Source organism: Gallinula chloropus (genome assembly GCF_964237585.1).
Source record: "Gallinula chloropus genome assembly, chromosome: 1".
Classification (NCBI taxonomy): domain Eukaryota; kingdom Metazoa; phylum Chordata; class Aves; order Gruiformes; family Rallidae; genus Gallinula; species Gallinula chloropus.
The window spans coordinates 78,035,380-78,051,782 of record NC_140085.1 but is presented as its reverse complement, the minus strand read 5'-3'; the positions used below and the strand labels follow the sequence as shown (position 1 = coordinate 78,051,782).

At 40.4% G+C, this 16,403-nt stretch overlaps 1 protein-coding gene across 1 annotated transcript in view; it reads left to right on the top strand.

Moving 5' to 3' along the window:
* Positions 1-13,681, top strand: part of PLEKHA5 (pleckstrin homology domain containing A5) — a 65,815-nt gene extending 52,134 nt beyond the window's left edge. Inside the window, exons 20-26 of the mRNA XM_084265906.1 lie at positions 2,545-2,660; positions 3,998-4,207; positions 6,950-7,108; positions 8,280-8,407; positions 9,195-9,343; positions 10,524-10,608; positions 13,640-13,681. Coding sequence (XP_084122032.1) covers positions 2,545-2,660; positions 3,998-4,207; positions 6,950-7,108; positions 8,280-8,407; positions 9,195-9,343; positions 10,524-10,608; positions 13,640-13,658 — 866 coding nt within the window. The 3' untranslated portion in view covers positions 13,659-13,681. The remainder of the gene's footprint in view (positions 1-2,544; positions 2,661-3,997; positions 4,208-6,949; positions 7,109-8,279; positions 8,408-9,194; positions 9,344-10,523; positions 10,609-13,639) is intronic.
* The last annotated feature ends 2,722 nt before the right edge of the window (positions 13,682-16,403 follow it).

Genomic DNA, 16,403 nt, shown 5'->3' with positions numbered 1-16,403 from the left:
TAGTGTCTATTTTTAGGCAAAATCAGTGAGGAAACAATATTTTTAATAGTTGTATTTCCCACATGTATCAAAAAGCAAATTGAAGCAGGTATTATTTATATCTGTATATTTTGTTAAGCTTTAACGCACTCCAGTTTTCTACCAGTGTAATTACATTTTGGCAGGGCTTCTCTAAGTAGAACAACTAGTGGTAGATACTATCACAAGAGGCTGAATGTGGTGGACATCAGGACACAGAATACCCTACGCTCCCAGCTGGAGCCTGGCTGCTGCGGTTCCCTGTCCCTAAGTACAGTAAGCTGCAAGGCTGAGAAGGTAGCCCCACTGTGGACGGGCACAGCCAAAGCTACCCACAACAGGTAACAGCACCACATCTCCAACCTGATTATGCTACAGGCACTGTGTAAATAAGACCAGTGCTTGCACGAAGGTGAAACAAGACCAACGGCATGATCCTGTTCTCCCTTGCCAGCTGGCCAGGCTCAAAGCTTGCTAGCTGACCTTATTAACATCTAGACATGACCACACGTGTGGGCACACACACAAATGAGTCCCTCCAAGAGCTGCCCAGACCACTAGCATCTCTAGGGAAAAGGGACCTGGGGGTCCTGGTGTATGGTGGGATGACCATGAGCCAGAAATGTGCCCACGTGACCAAGAATGCCAGTGGCATCCTGGGATGTATTAGAATGGGTGTAGTTAGCAGGTGAGAGAGGTTCTCCACTCCCTCTGCTCTACCTTGGTGAGATTGCACCTGTAATATTGTGTCCAGTTCAACTGGCCCGTCAGTTCCAGAAGGACAGGGAACTACTTGAAAGAGTCCAGCTCAGGGCCACAATGATGATTAAGAAAGCAGAACATCTTCCTTATTGAAGAAAGGCTAAGGGAGCTGGGTCTCTGGGGAGAGAGCCAGGCTCTTCTCAGTGATGTCCAGTGACAGGAAAAGGGGCAGTGAGAGCAAGCTGGAGTATAGGAGGTTCCATGTAAACATAAGGAAAACCTTTTTCACTGTGAGGGCACACAGCACTGGAACAGACTGCCCAGAGAGGCTGTGGAGTTTCCGTCTCTGGAGACATTCAAATTCCACCTGGATGCGATCCTGTGTGACCTTCTCTAGGTGTCCTGGTTTTGGTCAGGATGGAGTTAATTTCATTTGTAACAGCGGATGAATGCTGTGTTTGAGAGTAAGATGGGAGTACTGCTGATAACACCCTGATGTTTCTAGTTGCTGTCAGACAGTCAAGGACTTTCTCAGCTCTTCATGAGAAAGGAGGGGCGAAGCCAGGACAGGTGACCCAACTGACCAAAGAGAGTATTCCACGCCAATTACGTCCTGCCCAGGATATCGGGGGCTGATGGGAGGAAGGCCTGGGGCGGCTCCGGGACGCGCGGTTCGTGGGGGACGGTCGGGTTCTGGGACGGCTCTGGGTGGCACGGCCTGAGTTGTATGGTTTGGTGAGAAACTGCATTGTGTATCAACTGCTTTATATATGTTTGCTTTGAAGTCCTGTTAGTATTGTTACATTGTATCTTTCTGTTATCTTAGTAAACTATCCTTATCCCAACCCACGGGCCTCTTAATTTTTTGATCTTGGGGTTATTTGCCCCTTTCTCTTCCTTTTCCCTTCCCTTACTTCTCACCCCCCCTCCCCTTCCCTTTAACCTGCTCTTTTCCTTAAAGGAGCAGGCAGCTGCGTGGATCTTGGCCCTCAGCCGGGTGAAACCACGACACTAGGTGATATTGCTCTGGCAGGGGGGTTGGACTAGGTGATCTTTTGAGTTCCCTTCAAACCCTGACCATTCTGTGTTTCTCTGTTATACACAGAAGCGAAGGCATACTCACATGGAAAATATTTACAAGTAGAGTTCAGTAAGAAGATAGGGCATGGGGCTTGGCCAGACAAGCATACTGCAAAATGTCTTGTTTATGCAAAGCTGTCCTGTTTTATTCCCCCCCTTTTCCATTATTCCATGCCTGTTCTTTCCCATCCACCTTGCCCCATCCCTTTTGCAGCATTTGAACAACCTGTCCATAATTACTTTCTGTTCATTGGTTCCACTTCTGCTATTTTTTGTATCTTTGATGCCATGATCTAGGTAAGTTTGGCTGTAAGTGGTAGCACCAATGTGGTTCCTTAGGCGCTCTGCTGGCCTTGCAAACTATTCCCCAAAACATTTGATTCACAGTTCCAGCACTGACATCCGATTGTCTCTGAATTGTGACCACCTTTCACATAATTGCCCCCAAACCCCTCTATGAAATCTAGCCATTCTGCAGTGCTATCTCACTTGGGTCTGTTTCTCTCAGACAGCCTTTTTATGTTGGTATTTTTATGTCCAGCAATTTCTTATGCCATATGTGATAGATTCCCATGGGTGAAGTCATCTGCCTGTGTGGCTTAACAGATGTGAAAGTTAGGCATTAAGGTCTCTGTTGTCTTTTGAGGAATAGTTTCCCAGGCTGATGACTTGGATTTTCAAGAAAACAAACTGTTTTGGCGATGTTTTGCACAGCACTTAGTATATCGCTTTGCTGTTCTGCAGGCTCACATTTTCCTGTGGGAGTTGTACCACCCCGAACCAAATCACCAACGCCAGAGTCTTCAACAATAGCATCCTATGTCACTTTGAGGAAGAATAAGAAAATAGATCTGAGAACGGTACTTGAAAATAAGCTTCAACCATTGATGATGGATAGTGATGTGTTCCTTTCTAAGTTTAATTTCTGTAGTTATTTCAAAAGCTGTAGTAATCTTTCTCTTTTTCTTTAAAAAAACAAAACCACTGTTATAAAAATGCATGCTGAATTAATGGAGACAGCTGTAGAAAGAATGACAAAATTACAAAGGTCGTGCTTGTTAAACTGCACAGAGACAACCTGGGCAAGAACTAAATTCTATGATTCTATGATTCTAAATGTTAATGATAAATCTGCTAAGCTGTTGAAGTTCAGGCTTGCATTGAAGGGATGTGAAGCATCTTAGGTTAAAACTTTAAAGGATTTGTATTTGGCTTCTGGGGCAATTTAACAGCCCTTGGATAACAAACGCTGACTTATTTCCTTACTAAAATGATTTGGGAGATTCTTAAAGCAGACAGAAAATAAGGATACCGTTGGCAATATGTGGGTAATAAACCTGGAATTTCAGATTTGGGAGTCCTGAGGTCTCTGGGTTGAAGACAAGATGTTTACTTGTAGCTTATGTAAAAGAGAAGAAAACTTTTGCCATAGTTGCAGCAGAAATGGAAGAGGATAAGTTGTAGGAAGATTGGGAGAGGAGAGAGAAACTTGAAGGATGTGGACTGGATAAAGAATACCAGTCTTCAGAAGTGAAATCAGTTTCTGTGAATGTGCTGAATGCAGCTGATTAGCCCAAAGAATTTTTTTTTTTCTGTCATACACAGTACAAATCTATCTGAAAATCAGCAAATTTCAAGAACAGTATAGGTGACGTGATGGTTGGTATTATGGGAATAATGATGAGAATTATAGATTTTTTAGTGGTGATAAATTCACTTTGTTTCAGCTTACACTTGCTGCTAAATGATGTCCAGCTGTAGTTTTTCTTCAAATAAAAAGGCATCACTCTTAGGTCAACTGGTGTAAATCATTACATTTCAATTATGTTTCTATCTCAGTCAAGTAACTTGTGATTGCCTGTCTTTTAACATCTGGTTTCAACTTGATAGGATGGCTTTAAGAGAGCATCTACCCATTCTCTTAATGTTTATCATTGATGGTGGCAACATTGCAGTTCAGGAAAGCGTATTAGGCCATCCTCTCTTTCTGGAAGTTCAGTGTTCATTTATTAATGTTACAAATAATTGGCTCTTGTACTTTCTTTGCGTACGTAGGAGATCTTTACTTGCCCACTATTTTCTCACTTTTTAGTAAATCATTAGGTGGTCTTTTCTGGTAAGCCAAAGAGTTTAGAATCTTGCTTTTTTAAAAACATACATATATATGTGTGTATATATATATGTTCTTCCATTTAAGGAAAGACCAAGAAGTGCAGTGGAGCAGCTGTGTCTTGCGGAAAGCACACGACCTCGAATGACTGTGGAGGAACAGATGGAGAGAATAAAGAGACACCAACAAGCTTGCCTGAGAGAGAAGAGGAAAGGACTCAATATTCTTGGTGCCTCAGAGTCGTCTCCTTCACAGAGCCTGTCGTTTGTCAGAGATAATCCATTCAGATTGGCACAGGTGGGTCCCACGTTACTCAAAAACTTGAATGTGTCCAATTAAAACACAAAAATAAAGTTAGGAAATTGTTCTTTTTCCAAATTTTACGTGATACAATAGGTGTGTGTTTGAAGCTGATTTTATACAGGAACAGTCTCAATTCCCTGCCGTACACAAGAGAAAGGGAGAAGACAATCTTCATGCTTGTACCTAATGATAGAAGTCACCACTTTGCCATTTTGGCAGAGAAATAATTCAAATCTGCATATGTTTGATTATGCATTGTGATGTTTGTTAACAGGATTTTTTTGTCAAATTTAGCAAACTACATGAAATTGCCAGCTTTGTGGCTAATAGCAGTGTCGGGGAGAATCGGGATGCAGTTGATGTATAAATTATGAAGATTTTTCTGCCATGTAATATATTCAAACATCTGTAGCATTTTTACATAGGAATGTATATTTATGATGATAGCTCGTAACTGGTGTTCTTTTGTTGTGTGTTTTGAGGCCATAAATACATAAAACAAAAGAACCATCACTTTTGTTTTCACAAATTACTGAACAGTCAAAGCAAATAAGTGAGTTTATTAAATGGTTAAGGGTGGGGAGAGAGGAGTAAAGTGCAACTCTTTGTCATTAACCAGGAACTGCTACACTGAACGTGGATTGGAGGGGAAGGCAAATACAAAACCCAACTAATAAACAAAAAACCCCACACCACTTCAGAACAGAAATAGCCAATGGATTCAGTGTAGTGGACATCAGGCAGCCTACTACTTTCTCCCGCTAAGAATTAGTTTTCAGTAGCTTAATAGAGGCTTTCGGTAGTGGGTTTTGGGGTGTTTTTTATGTTCTGGCACACTACTTTCCCCATAATTTCTTTTCTTTTTTATTTTTTTTAAACACTTACATGGGGTTTCCTTTTTTTATGTTTTGAACATATTTTAACATCTGAATTTCCAAAACCAGATTGAATGCATTGCACCGTTAAAGGTTGCATATTTCCAAATAAGTTTCAGGTCTGGGATTTTTTTTCCCCTCTGAGCATGCTAAATGCCCTTCAGAGCTACACAAAAGTTACTTTTCCTGCAACAAAGTTGGATCCTCAGAAGACAAGGGAATTCAAGCTTTGCCTTTGCATTAGAGCATCTGTATTTGGAATGACATTATGAATGCTGTATAGGAAGGGGGATCCTAAGGATATTTTTGTGAGTACCACTGCCCTTCTCATGAAGAGGTCATGCAAAGAAGAGCTTTGCAGATGTGTCTTTTTGTGGTTTTTACAAAGGTGTTTGAGCTTTACCACTTTCCTACAGTACCATGTCATTCTGCAAGGTGAGGAGACTGCAGCCGTGTGTGTGACATACCTGGATAGCCAGCACATTGGGACTAGTGTGGGGGAAGTGGGCAGATCCCCTGTGCCAGCACTGCTTGCTTATAGAAATCAAAAAAAAGGAAGATTCTTCACATCAGCCAGTTCTTCAGTCTCGTGTGGATGAGATCAGAGATGTACACAATAAGTGAGAATGTGTCTGAATTGAATATTTAGCCAGTAGTCTGTGCTACAAAATCACTTTTTCTATCACAGTTTTAACTCTTCCAGAATGCTGTTTGGCAAAAAAAAAAAACCCTTCAACACCCAGGGTGAAGTATTACACTGTAGCAGTAGCTCTTATTTGTAATAGTGTAGTTTCTGTGTCTATTGACTTCTATGCAGAAAAAATGGCACAATGGCATTAACTAGTATAAGTCTTTTCAACTGGGAGTTCGTTATTTAATAAGTGGAGGAAAAAAAGGATTTTATATGCAGCCTACTGTGTAAATTTTAAATAATTACCAAAATACACAAGGAAGTTGTTTCACAGTTGTTATTGTTTGGGGCAAGGGTGTGATTTTGTATGTACATTAGGAAAGGAGCCAGACTGATTTGTGAACTGACTTACATGGAGTTTCCTCTAAACAGTGTCCTTGTGCTAAATCATGGAATCCAGCCAGGGGATGTACGGCCTTCGTGGCTCCCAGTGCTTAGTTTGCTCAGACTTGTATGAACGTCGCTTCAGTTCTGTTTCCTATTCTGCCAACATAATGTTCATGTTTCACAATTTTAGGTCATCTCTACCGTCCTCCCTCTAGGTTTTTGTATCAAATTATTCTCTGTGAAATAGACTTGGGTTTTTTTATTTTTAGGAGTAAGTAATCCTCTGCCATTATCATATGCTATGTTGTCCTCTGTTAAATCAGTTGACAGCATAGGCTGGGAAGATACCCAAGCTGCACCCAATTTTGTACTAAGAGCAGATTTTTGTCCATATCTCTCCTTTTTTAAAAAAAACCCAACTATTATTAAAAAAAATCAGTGCTTATGAACCCAACTAAGAATGCTACTAGGCTTGTACATGATTGAGCAAAATATTAATAAAATTTCAGATGATAAAGGTGACTAATAGAAATGCTGGAGGTCAGGTTGGTGGAGGACACAGAAAGTACAACAGTCTTATAGAGAAGAAAATGAACTGTTTTGGAAGGTTTTACCACAGGAGGAAATTAGTGGAAGGCAGAGTTTTACTTTTAAATGAGAAAATTCTTAGTCCTTAAAAATGTCAGTTTTCCTTATTGCAGTGTGGTCTATTTAAGGGGTTTTTTTGTTTTAAGTATTTTTCCTAATCACAGTCAGAGGACAGCTCTGTCAAGTTCAAGACTCGGAACTGAGACACTGATGACTTCTGTAAGAATACCCTTCTATATCAATTTTGTTCCACAGAATCGAAAAAAGGATGATACTACATCTAGTAACATGAAGGAACTTGAGAGTGCCAGTAAAGAAAATAATCTGAAACAAAATAATGAAAGCCCTGAAGAAGAAATAGCACAACTAAAACACGATGGGGAGCAAGAACATAATTCAGGTTTTACTAAAGAGGTATGAAACTGTCCCCTATGGAATGGTTCATCAGCCTGTCTTGCAGCAGAAAAGCATTTTGAGCCACGGCCAGCAGAGTAGGGGATGTGGAACCAGTTCCTGTTGCTTGCATGATTAAGACAGCTTTCATACTCTGTAGAGAGAAGCACAATATCACATCGGATCTGTCTATAGCTGAACTATTGAATTTTCTTGTGTATGGTCTTCCTAACTTTCATTTTACTTACCTTTATTTGTTACCTTCTTGATTGACTGGAAAATTATAAAATTACAATCTTTACTACTTTGGAAAGAAACCCAATACTAGTGCATCTTTAACTAATACTCATTGATCTGTTCATTGCTTAGGACATCCCAGTGTAGTTTCTGACAGTCATTTAATACACCTGACTCTTCTGTTTCGTTGTCCGTTGTGCATCAGGCAGTTGATAGGAAGCAGAATAAAACTGGCACAGCGATTTGTACATGGCAGTAGGCAGCAACCATAGTTTGTGCTGTCTGATCACTGGACTGATTTCTGCCTTGGTATTGCCTCACTCGCCTGGCGGTGAGACACCTCGGTGTTTCTGGTGCTGAAGTGCTCTGAACACTCAGCAAAACAGACTGACTGACTGTGATTGTAGAGGGGTGTTTTTTTTTCTTCTTTCCTATCCATATTCTTTGATAAATAATCCTTTGCTTTTCTTTTTCCTCACTCATTTCTTCTTTGATTTTCCTATTTTATATTTAGCTTTTTTTTTTTAAACAAATGCCTCGTGGAGGATGGTACAAAATAAAATAATTAACATTTGTTGTTACTCTTTAGACACACTTTCTGTTGAGAGTCTGTTCAGACTTACTAGCAGTATATTCCAGTAGCTGGAATCTCCGTTGGCATTGTGGAGGGAGGGATAGCATGATAAAACAGGCAGGCTGCAATCCAAAGAGTTTAGATAAGTTCTGGAAGTTATTAAGCCAAGCTCTGCCCATTGGCTCTGGTATAAGTTTGGGGATAACTCTATTAACCTGAATGGTATTGATAAAAATTTCTTAAAGTTACGTAATTCTGAGTTACTAAGTATACATGATGGCAAAATTTGTCTGTTAATAAAACTGTTTCCTGATCCTGTATTTCTTACCTGCCACTTAGCATGTTACAGCTTTTTGTTTCGTTATTTCAATTTTTTTATAGCTGACAAAAACTGATGATCTTTTATCAGATGCACATGTTGTATCTGACTCAAAAGAAGTGAATAACGAAGAGAAAGCAGAAAAGGAAAAGAAAAATAAATTGGAAGAAACACATGATGGTGATATAAGGTAAAAAGAACTTACACATTGTATTTATTAGCTGAATGGACCAAACAACTAATGAAATACTGTCATAAATACTTTCATAAATACTTGTAAGGTCTATTTATATGTTTTTGAGTGGTTTACATACAGAGGAATCTGGAGAGAAACCCAACCGCTGCAGGGGTTCGGCAGAAGAAGAAGAGTTGGTGGATGAAGCAGTGTTTATTTTCAAGCATTGCCCCAGTGACGAACAGAATACCTTCATAATCCTTGCTTTGGGATGCAGAATGTATTTAGTAATGTCAGTTGGAGCTTTGTATCTTTATTGCAAAACCTTCAGCCAGGGATGCTTAGAGCGAGCTCCTTACTGCTGATATTTAGGAGCAGACTATACAGCTTATTCTTCTTTAACTCTTCCTTCACTATCTGGGAGTGTTGTGGATTTAGAGGAATATTGTATCTTGGCTGTTTGTCTTTAAGGATTCATAACTTTGGTGTGAAGTGCACTGCAGATCCTTACTGAGTTCTTACGTTAGTTCATAACTTTTTTACAGCACCCTTCAGCAAAGTAGATACCGCACAGCAGGAAACTGCACGAGTATGTAGAAGGAAGGGATTCAGTTTCCAGTTGATTTGGGTTTTTTTAAAGCCTAAATTTACAAGACAGGTGCTTAATTTATATTACACAAATTTGAAAGTTGCAAGTTTTTTCTATTAACAGAAGAAAATTAAATTGTAATTCCTATACTTCGTGGTTAACACCTGAAAATAAGTTAGAATGAGTTCTAAATGCTGTGCTTTTTTTAACCAGCTTGCAGAGTGTGACCACAGTTACAAACCACAAACCCAAAACCAGTTCAGAAGAAAGTGAAGCAGCAGTTAGTGTTCAAGAACAAGAAGGGATTATATCTTCATTTGAATTAGCAGCACAGCCTTCAAAAGGAAATCAGGCAACAGCAGGTATGGAAAAGAGTTTGACTGAAGCAGAACTTACACAGTACATATGTAAAACTTGATTTAATTTTGATTATGTCTTTTGATGCTGTGAAATCCTCATTAACGAAAAGTGCTGAGCTAGTAGAGATGTCATGTATGATTTGGTAACATGGAGCAGATGACTACAGAAACTCAGTTTTTCTGAGGCTTTAATGTAGATTCTTATGGTTGCATTTAATCCAGGGAATTAAATAATTGTTGTCAGACATTGAGTCATGCTACAGTTGTTTGAAGCAAAACCTTCCCCATTCGTCTTGTAGAACAGTATCTCAATCCTGGATACGTGTACATTTACCTCTTGCTAATGGATGGCCTCAGGTATGACCAAGATTGAGGAATCCTTGAGAGTTTCCAGTATGTCTGGTAGATTTTGAACAAGCACGTAAATGGCGCCAATTTGGCCATGTTTTCAGGAGTTAAAACAACTCCCACAAAACCCGAAGAAACAGAGAACGGTAGCTGACTGATGAAACAGCTGGTGATGTCCTAATGTGCAAGAAGAGAAGGCTGGAATAAAGCAACAGTGTTTGCAAAGAGGAAAAAAAAAAAAGGGAGTATGTAGGGAGAAGGATGGAAGAAGGTAGAATTTAAGACATTATTATTGTTATCTGGAGATGGGAATGGTTATACAAGCCAAATGGTTCCATTTATGGATATAAAAGGTGACCTGGACCTTCGTAGTGCAGTCAGCAATCTTCTCTGTGACTTGATAATCAAAGCCAGAACTTGTAAGTACATTACATAGTGCTCAGCAGAATAAAAAGTGCTTGCTTATTCTGAGCTAGGATATAAGGGTGGGTCTGGAAGTATCCTGACTAGTTAAATAGTACTCCCCCTCCCCCTGTCCCCCTTTGCAACATAAATAAGGCATCAGCATTCATGTGTCCATCTGGTGTTCCTTTGGTGTTCTACTAGTCTGTTATAAGCCTGAGTAAGGATCTTTTTTGGGACCAGCTATGCTCTCCCCTGAAGTTGTGCTTATTGTGTTGATCAGGTCTTAAGTCTTTGCTTGTGTAACTTTCATTTGGTTCTGCTTATATTTACTGCAGCTTGAAACGGTGATTTTCAAGCTTCTATTTATTACAGCTTGCAATCATTCCTTCTGTAACTTGTGTTCTTATTTGTCTTGCTGTACGACTCGCAGTGAAAAGTTTGCCTTCTTCACCAGAATCGTCACTGTCACCAGCTCCATCTACACAGACACAGCTCACAGAAGGATCACATTTCATGTGTGTATAGTTACAGAGAAGTACGTTGGTTTTTTTCCCCCACCCCTCCTGCCATTTTCCTAATATTTTTCCAAGTATGTGTATTCTAGTTATTTTTCCTAGTAACATGTGCAGACAGCACTGAGCAAGACAGAGTTATCTGCAATGTTGAATATAAACTAAGACAAAAAAAACCCACCTAAAAATGCATGTATTGATTTGCTTGTGAGTAATGTATTCTCCACAAGCAAGAGAGAGGACTAATTGGCTTATCAAGCACATTCTCCACAACTGGCAAGATAATAGCCCTTTGAATTACCTGAGAGACCTAAGCTATTACAAAACAGACACTCAGTTAAGGTATGGGCATCACTGCTCAGGTGCAAATGAATCTTGATGCTTCATTCATGGTAACAGGACAGTAGAGCTGGAGTTCCTAGGGATGCAGATGCTGGGGAGGGAATGACTTAATGGCCCAAACAGGAAGGGAAAAAATGAGAGTGGAAAGAATCTAACAATTACAAAATTTTTGTTGCCTCTCTGTAGGTTTAGCCCTACACAGCTTCTCTTCCCTTGTCTTAGTGGGAGATTTCTTGTATGAATCAAGTTAGAAAGCATGAGTTAGGCTAGATTTACATGTTCCTACCTGTAGTGGTGCCTACTTAATGAATGGAAATGGAAGTAAGCATATTTGTTTATATGAGTGTTTAAAGGAACTAACAGGATACTCATGTTGAATGCTTCAGCACTTTCCCACCATTTAAATCAATCCCCATTTCTTTGTTGTCATGAAGTACCTGTTTAAATAAATAAGCTTTCTACCAAAAGATTGAGCTTTGTTTCAATGGTAATATTAAACATTGTAGCTAGTGTAACTTAACAAAACTTATAAATCAAGACACTTTCAGTGCTTTCGCCTGGGATCCGAACATACAGTTTTTTCATTTCCTGTTACCCAATACGCTGTCCTAATCTCCATTGCCAGGCTTTCATTGTAGCAAAATTAGACTTCTTATTCATCACAGATACCTTTCTTGTATGAGATGTGAGCAGGAAACTACTTATATTCTTTTTTTAAAAAAAATATTTTCATCTTTCCCCTCTGGAGAGAGTGGAAAATGCACTCAGTTCCCAGTCAGTACTCACCGCCGCCCAGTGTGTTGCTGGCTCCCTGATGAATTTGGTCTGTTGTGATTAGATTTAGCTTGGACTTTGGTACTTTTATTCAAAAGTTTTATTACAGAACTATTTAAAAAAAGGTAATTTGGACTACTTTTTTCAGGAGGTACTGATTTGAGTTACTGCTCTTCAGTTGCACTCTCTATATACACATTCATTTATCAAGCATCTTCTTTTTAGAAAGGACAAACATTTCCCCATCAGCTCAGTCCCCGGTCAGTAGTGAAACTGAAACTGTCCCCGCAGCCACAGCACATTTCAAAAGGGGAAGCAACCTCCAACTTCACCAGAAGTTTATTACCAATTCCATTACGTTGCTTTCAGCGCTTGTCATCAGCTCTAATGATTGGATCAGCAAATGCGGTTTTTAGTGGTTTATGCCAAACATGAGGCCAGCAAAACTGAAGTGCTTATGTAGCAATCAGCTTTGTAACTTTTAATGCCCTAGCGTGGGCATCCCACAAAACAGCATCTCCTCATAGGTAACACCGTAGCAGTAAGATTTCCCTGTTAAGTACAGTTCTGCAAATAGGCCCTAAGTGCTTATGACAAAACAATATATATGGGAGGGCACTTGTAAAGCTAATGCTCTGCTTACAGATGCCTCACTATAATGAAGAAAGGATTCCAGACCTTAAAAATGCATCTGTTAGGGCTGTTTAGCTGTTAAATTGAGTTGGGAAAGCTATCCACTAACATGAATATACATTCCACGTTTCTTTGCTGTGCTGGATGCCTCTGTAGGTTGTTACCCAGGAGCTCCAAACCAAATTCGTGCCCTTAGCTGGGCATGCAGGAGAGGCACACAGCAGATGTATGAAGCGTAGTCTGTTTCCCTCCCATATTCACTGCCCCTTACCGCCTGGGGCTGTTGTTCCAGTATTGGCTTTGCCCAGAGATGGGGCTTTGAACGTGCAAGAACTCGGTGTCTCTGGGGCGCAAGAAACCCTCTGCAGCAGAGGAGGGAACTTCAGAGCTGTGGGATCAGCCCTGCTCATACACAACCAAATTTTTCAGGCAGCATCTGGAAAATATAAGGTAGATTTCAGAGAATGAGGTAATACCTATATTTGGCTTTTACAGTCAATCAGTAAAATGATACTCTTGGCGCCACGCCAGGGGAATTTGGCATAGGAAATTGGTGGCACAGGATATTGTAGGATTGAGCAAAAACCCATTAACACAAAGCTACTTTCTTTGTCACGGCTCTTGCTTTGCAGAGACGGATCTGGATGCGTACCACTAACATTGTCAGGCTCTAAGCGTTCCGTTTGCACTGAGTAATGGAGGGATAATGAAATTTTATACAGCACCTGGACTCCAAGCTCAGAAACATTTTTGCTAATGAACTGTTAAAAGCTATTTATAGAAGTCCTTGCAGCAATTACCAAAAGGCAGCAAGCGGCTCTGGGCGGAGTATGTGAACTTCAGAACACCTTAGAGCTACGCTGCCATTGCGGTGAAGCGACTGAGTGATGTTGCATCTCTCTTCAAACTGTGCCTGTCGTTTGTAAGAGCAATTAGGGTCTTGGCTATTATTACCAGTTCTATATGGAGAACATTTGGAGAGGCCACGTGCAGCGGGATAAAACTCTCAGGATAAACAGGCTTTCATATGACAGGGGTGTGTATTTGAAAAAAACTTGCCTGGGCTTCTTGCTGTCGAGGTGTCTTGACAGCAGTGCTATTCATCAGGAAAACCGAGTTTGGAAGCAGCTGGTTTCTGAGATACTTTATTATGTTCTACGCTGCTGATAACTGCTGCTAGGATGAGGGCAGAAATTCCTTGCTGTGTTTAATCCCAGGAGTTGCTTTATGTACTGTATTCTGTTGTTGCTAAAATAGAGTAACCTAATCTGTGTCTGTCTTTCAGCACTAATGGCTTCTGTTGAAACAATTCATGCCTGAGATGTATGGACCTGACCTATGAAAATACGAGAAGATATTGTACAGTATATTTTAAATCTATGAAATTCATAGTTCTGATGCTTTTGGCCACAGAGCATCATTTTATCACTTCCTGGAAAATGTTTATTCCAAGAGAGCTTTAAATGGCCCATATGTACACTCAACAACCCTCAGATTGTTCTCCCGATACCAGCTTGCTGCTATGATTTCTGTGCACATAAAATAAAGGCTCTTTTTAATGTGCAGCCTACAGTCAGAACTTGATTTGATATTCTCCAGAATTTAACGTTCTTATAATTATGGATCATATAAGTTTACTTCTTTGCTTCTTCTAGATGCATAACTCGGTTAATTTTGCATATCACCACTAAAACTTGTTTTACACTTTTTAAACACTACAATTTACTGGTTTAACATTTTATTTGTAAAATGTTTATATATATATACATATAGATATATTTAAAATGTGCCATTTTTATTATTGCTTAGTAAAATATGTCCTGTTTCTGCTGTAATTATTTCTTGGTCAGGTTGCAATGTCAGCAGTTACTGCCACACTTCTCTCAGCGTATACATTAATGTTAGTGGTTACTTTTTCTTATATAAAATGGAGTGTAGGTATTTTGAGGTACTGGGCTTTTCCTTGGTTGGGTTAGGGTGTGTACAGCAATAAGCAGGTTTTCAATCCAGTACTTAGTTTGTGTACAAATGTAATTATGTTCATTGTGTATATATTATACAATGAGCACATACGATGTAAGTATAAGAAGCCACTTATTATTGTTCAAATACGAATGTTCATATCCCATTTCTTTTATATCATATTAAATAAATGTTGATGTTCTTAAGGACTTGTATGGTTAGTATTTCTTCCAGCAAACAGATGTCACACTGTGTTCCACCTTTTGATGTGGGGAATGCAACAATTCTTATCTCATTGGCGACATCACCTGTCAACCAGAGTAGCAGTGACAGACTCTTAAGAGATTCCAGTCTTCCTCTACGGGACAGAATAAGGCTGCAGCACAGAACAAAAAGGCAACCTGAGACTGAGACGCAAGAAGTACAGGTTCAGCTCCTGACTCTCCCAGACTTGTGTTGTGATGCTGGAACAATCACTTAGTCATTCTGTGCCTTTGCTCCCTGCCTGTTGGCGTGAGAGGCAGCAGCCTTCCCGGGCCGTGGCGAGTAGTAATTCGATATTTGCAGATGCTGAGTGCCGCGTTCAGGGGGGTTAAGGAGAGAAGTATGATGATTCCTTGAGGCTTTTGACATCTGCAAAGCATCTCCCAGAAACTGAAAGAAAACCTGAAATAATTTGTCAAGTGTCATCGTGCTACAGATGTTACTAGCTTCACTTTTCCATCTCTCACAGCTGTCTGAATTTGCCTGAGACAAAAGAGGTTTAGGAAAGAATGATGAGAAATGAAAAAGATTTAAGGGAAAGCTTTTGAATCTGGGATGTAAAGCTAAGAAATCTTTTAGAAGGTTCAGGCAAACGCTGTGTGCTTCACTGTGTGGGTATCCCATAAGTGGCAAGGCAAGTTGCATGAGAAGATGAGTGCCAGCTCCCGTTGTGCTTTTTTATCATACAAATCATACCCTGTTCAGGTTAACGCTGCTGTACTAGAAACTATACGATTCATTGCACTTTCCCATAGAGCGCTGCCCGAGATTGACACACGGTTTGAAATTAAGTCTCTATCATTGCTCCCCTAAGCAGGAGTTTGTGTTCGTTGTTTGACACTCCCAGCTCTGCTGACAGGTCTTCCTGGGGCTCTTTGCCACAAAGACGTGGAGTAAGTTTTCTGTCTACCTGTTCTCTTGCCTTTGTCTTTGAAAAGGGGAGAAATAAAACCGTGTGGAAGCAGCGATTCTGCGGCTGTTTGTAAGGGCATGTAGCAACAGGACGTGGGACAGTGATTTTAAACAAGAGCAGGGTAGGTTTTGATATTAGGAAGAAGTTCTTCACTATGAAGGTGGTGAGATGCTGGAATGGGTTGCCCAGAGAGGTGGTGGAGGCCCCATCCCTGGAGGCATTCAGGGTCAGGCTTGATGAAGCTCTGAGCAACCTGATCTAGTTAAAGGTGTCTCTGCTGACTCAGGGGGGTTAGAGTAGATGACCTGTAAAGATCCCTGCCAACCTAATAATCTATGAAATAGGAAGCAGAATTTAGCAACAGAGCGTGAGGAGTCATAGTGAAAGAGGTGGCTGAAGGAAAGATGAATCATGATACAGGCAGCATCCAGCTGAAAGACTGACCAAATAGCCTTGCTGCTTCTTTTTAAATTTTATTTGGAACACTACCCCCAAACTGGTGCATCCTGCCATGCAAAGCATAGAGCCAAGAAGAGGAATGTATAACTTTTATTGCTCAAGCAGCTGAGGTTTAAGTTCATTGGCATCACTGGAACACCTGGGGCAAAGCAAACAGGGCGCACCCTGTTCTCTCCCTAACCCTTCAAGAGAGCTGTTCAGCTGTCAAGCTCTGCAATCTCTTTCTGTCCTTCCTGCCAAGAAAAGAATTGCAACCAATAAAGGAAAGAATGACTAAGTGGTTTTTTTGGACATTTATAGATCTTGTCTGTGTTTCAAGCAGCCGTCAGCTGGGTATATCTGCGCAGTACGTGTGGTTCATGCTGAAGCTGGGGGAGGGGAGGGAGAGCAAACAGGGTTTTGCTGGTATAACTGTTGGCAGAGACAGCAGGCGTAAATGATGCAGGAAGGT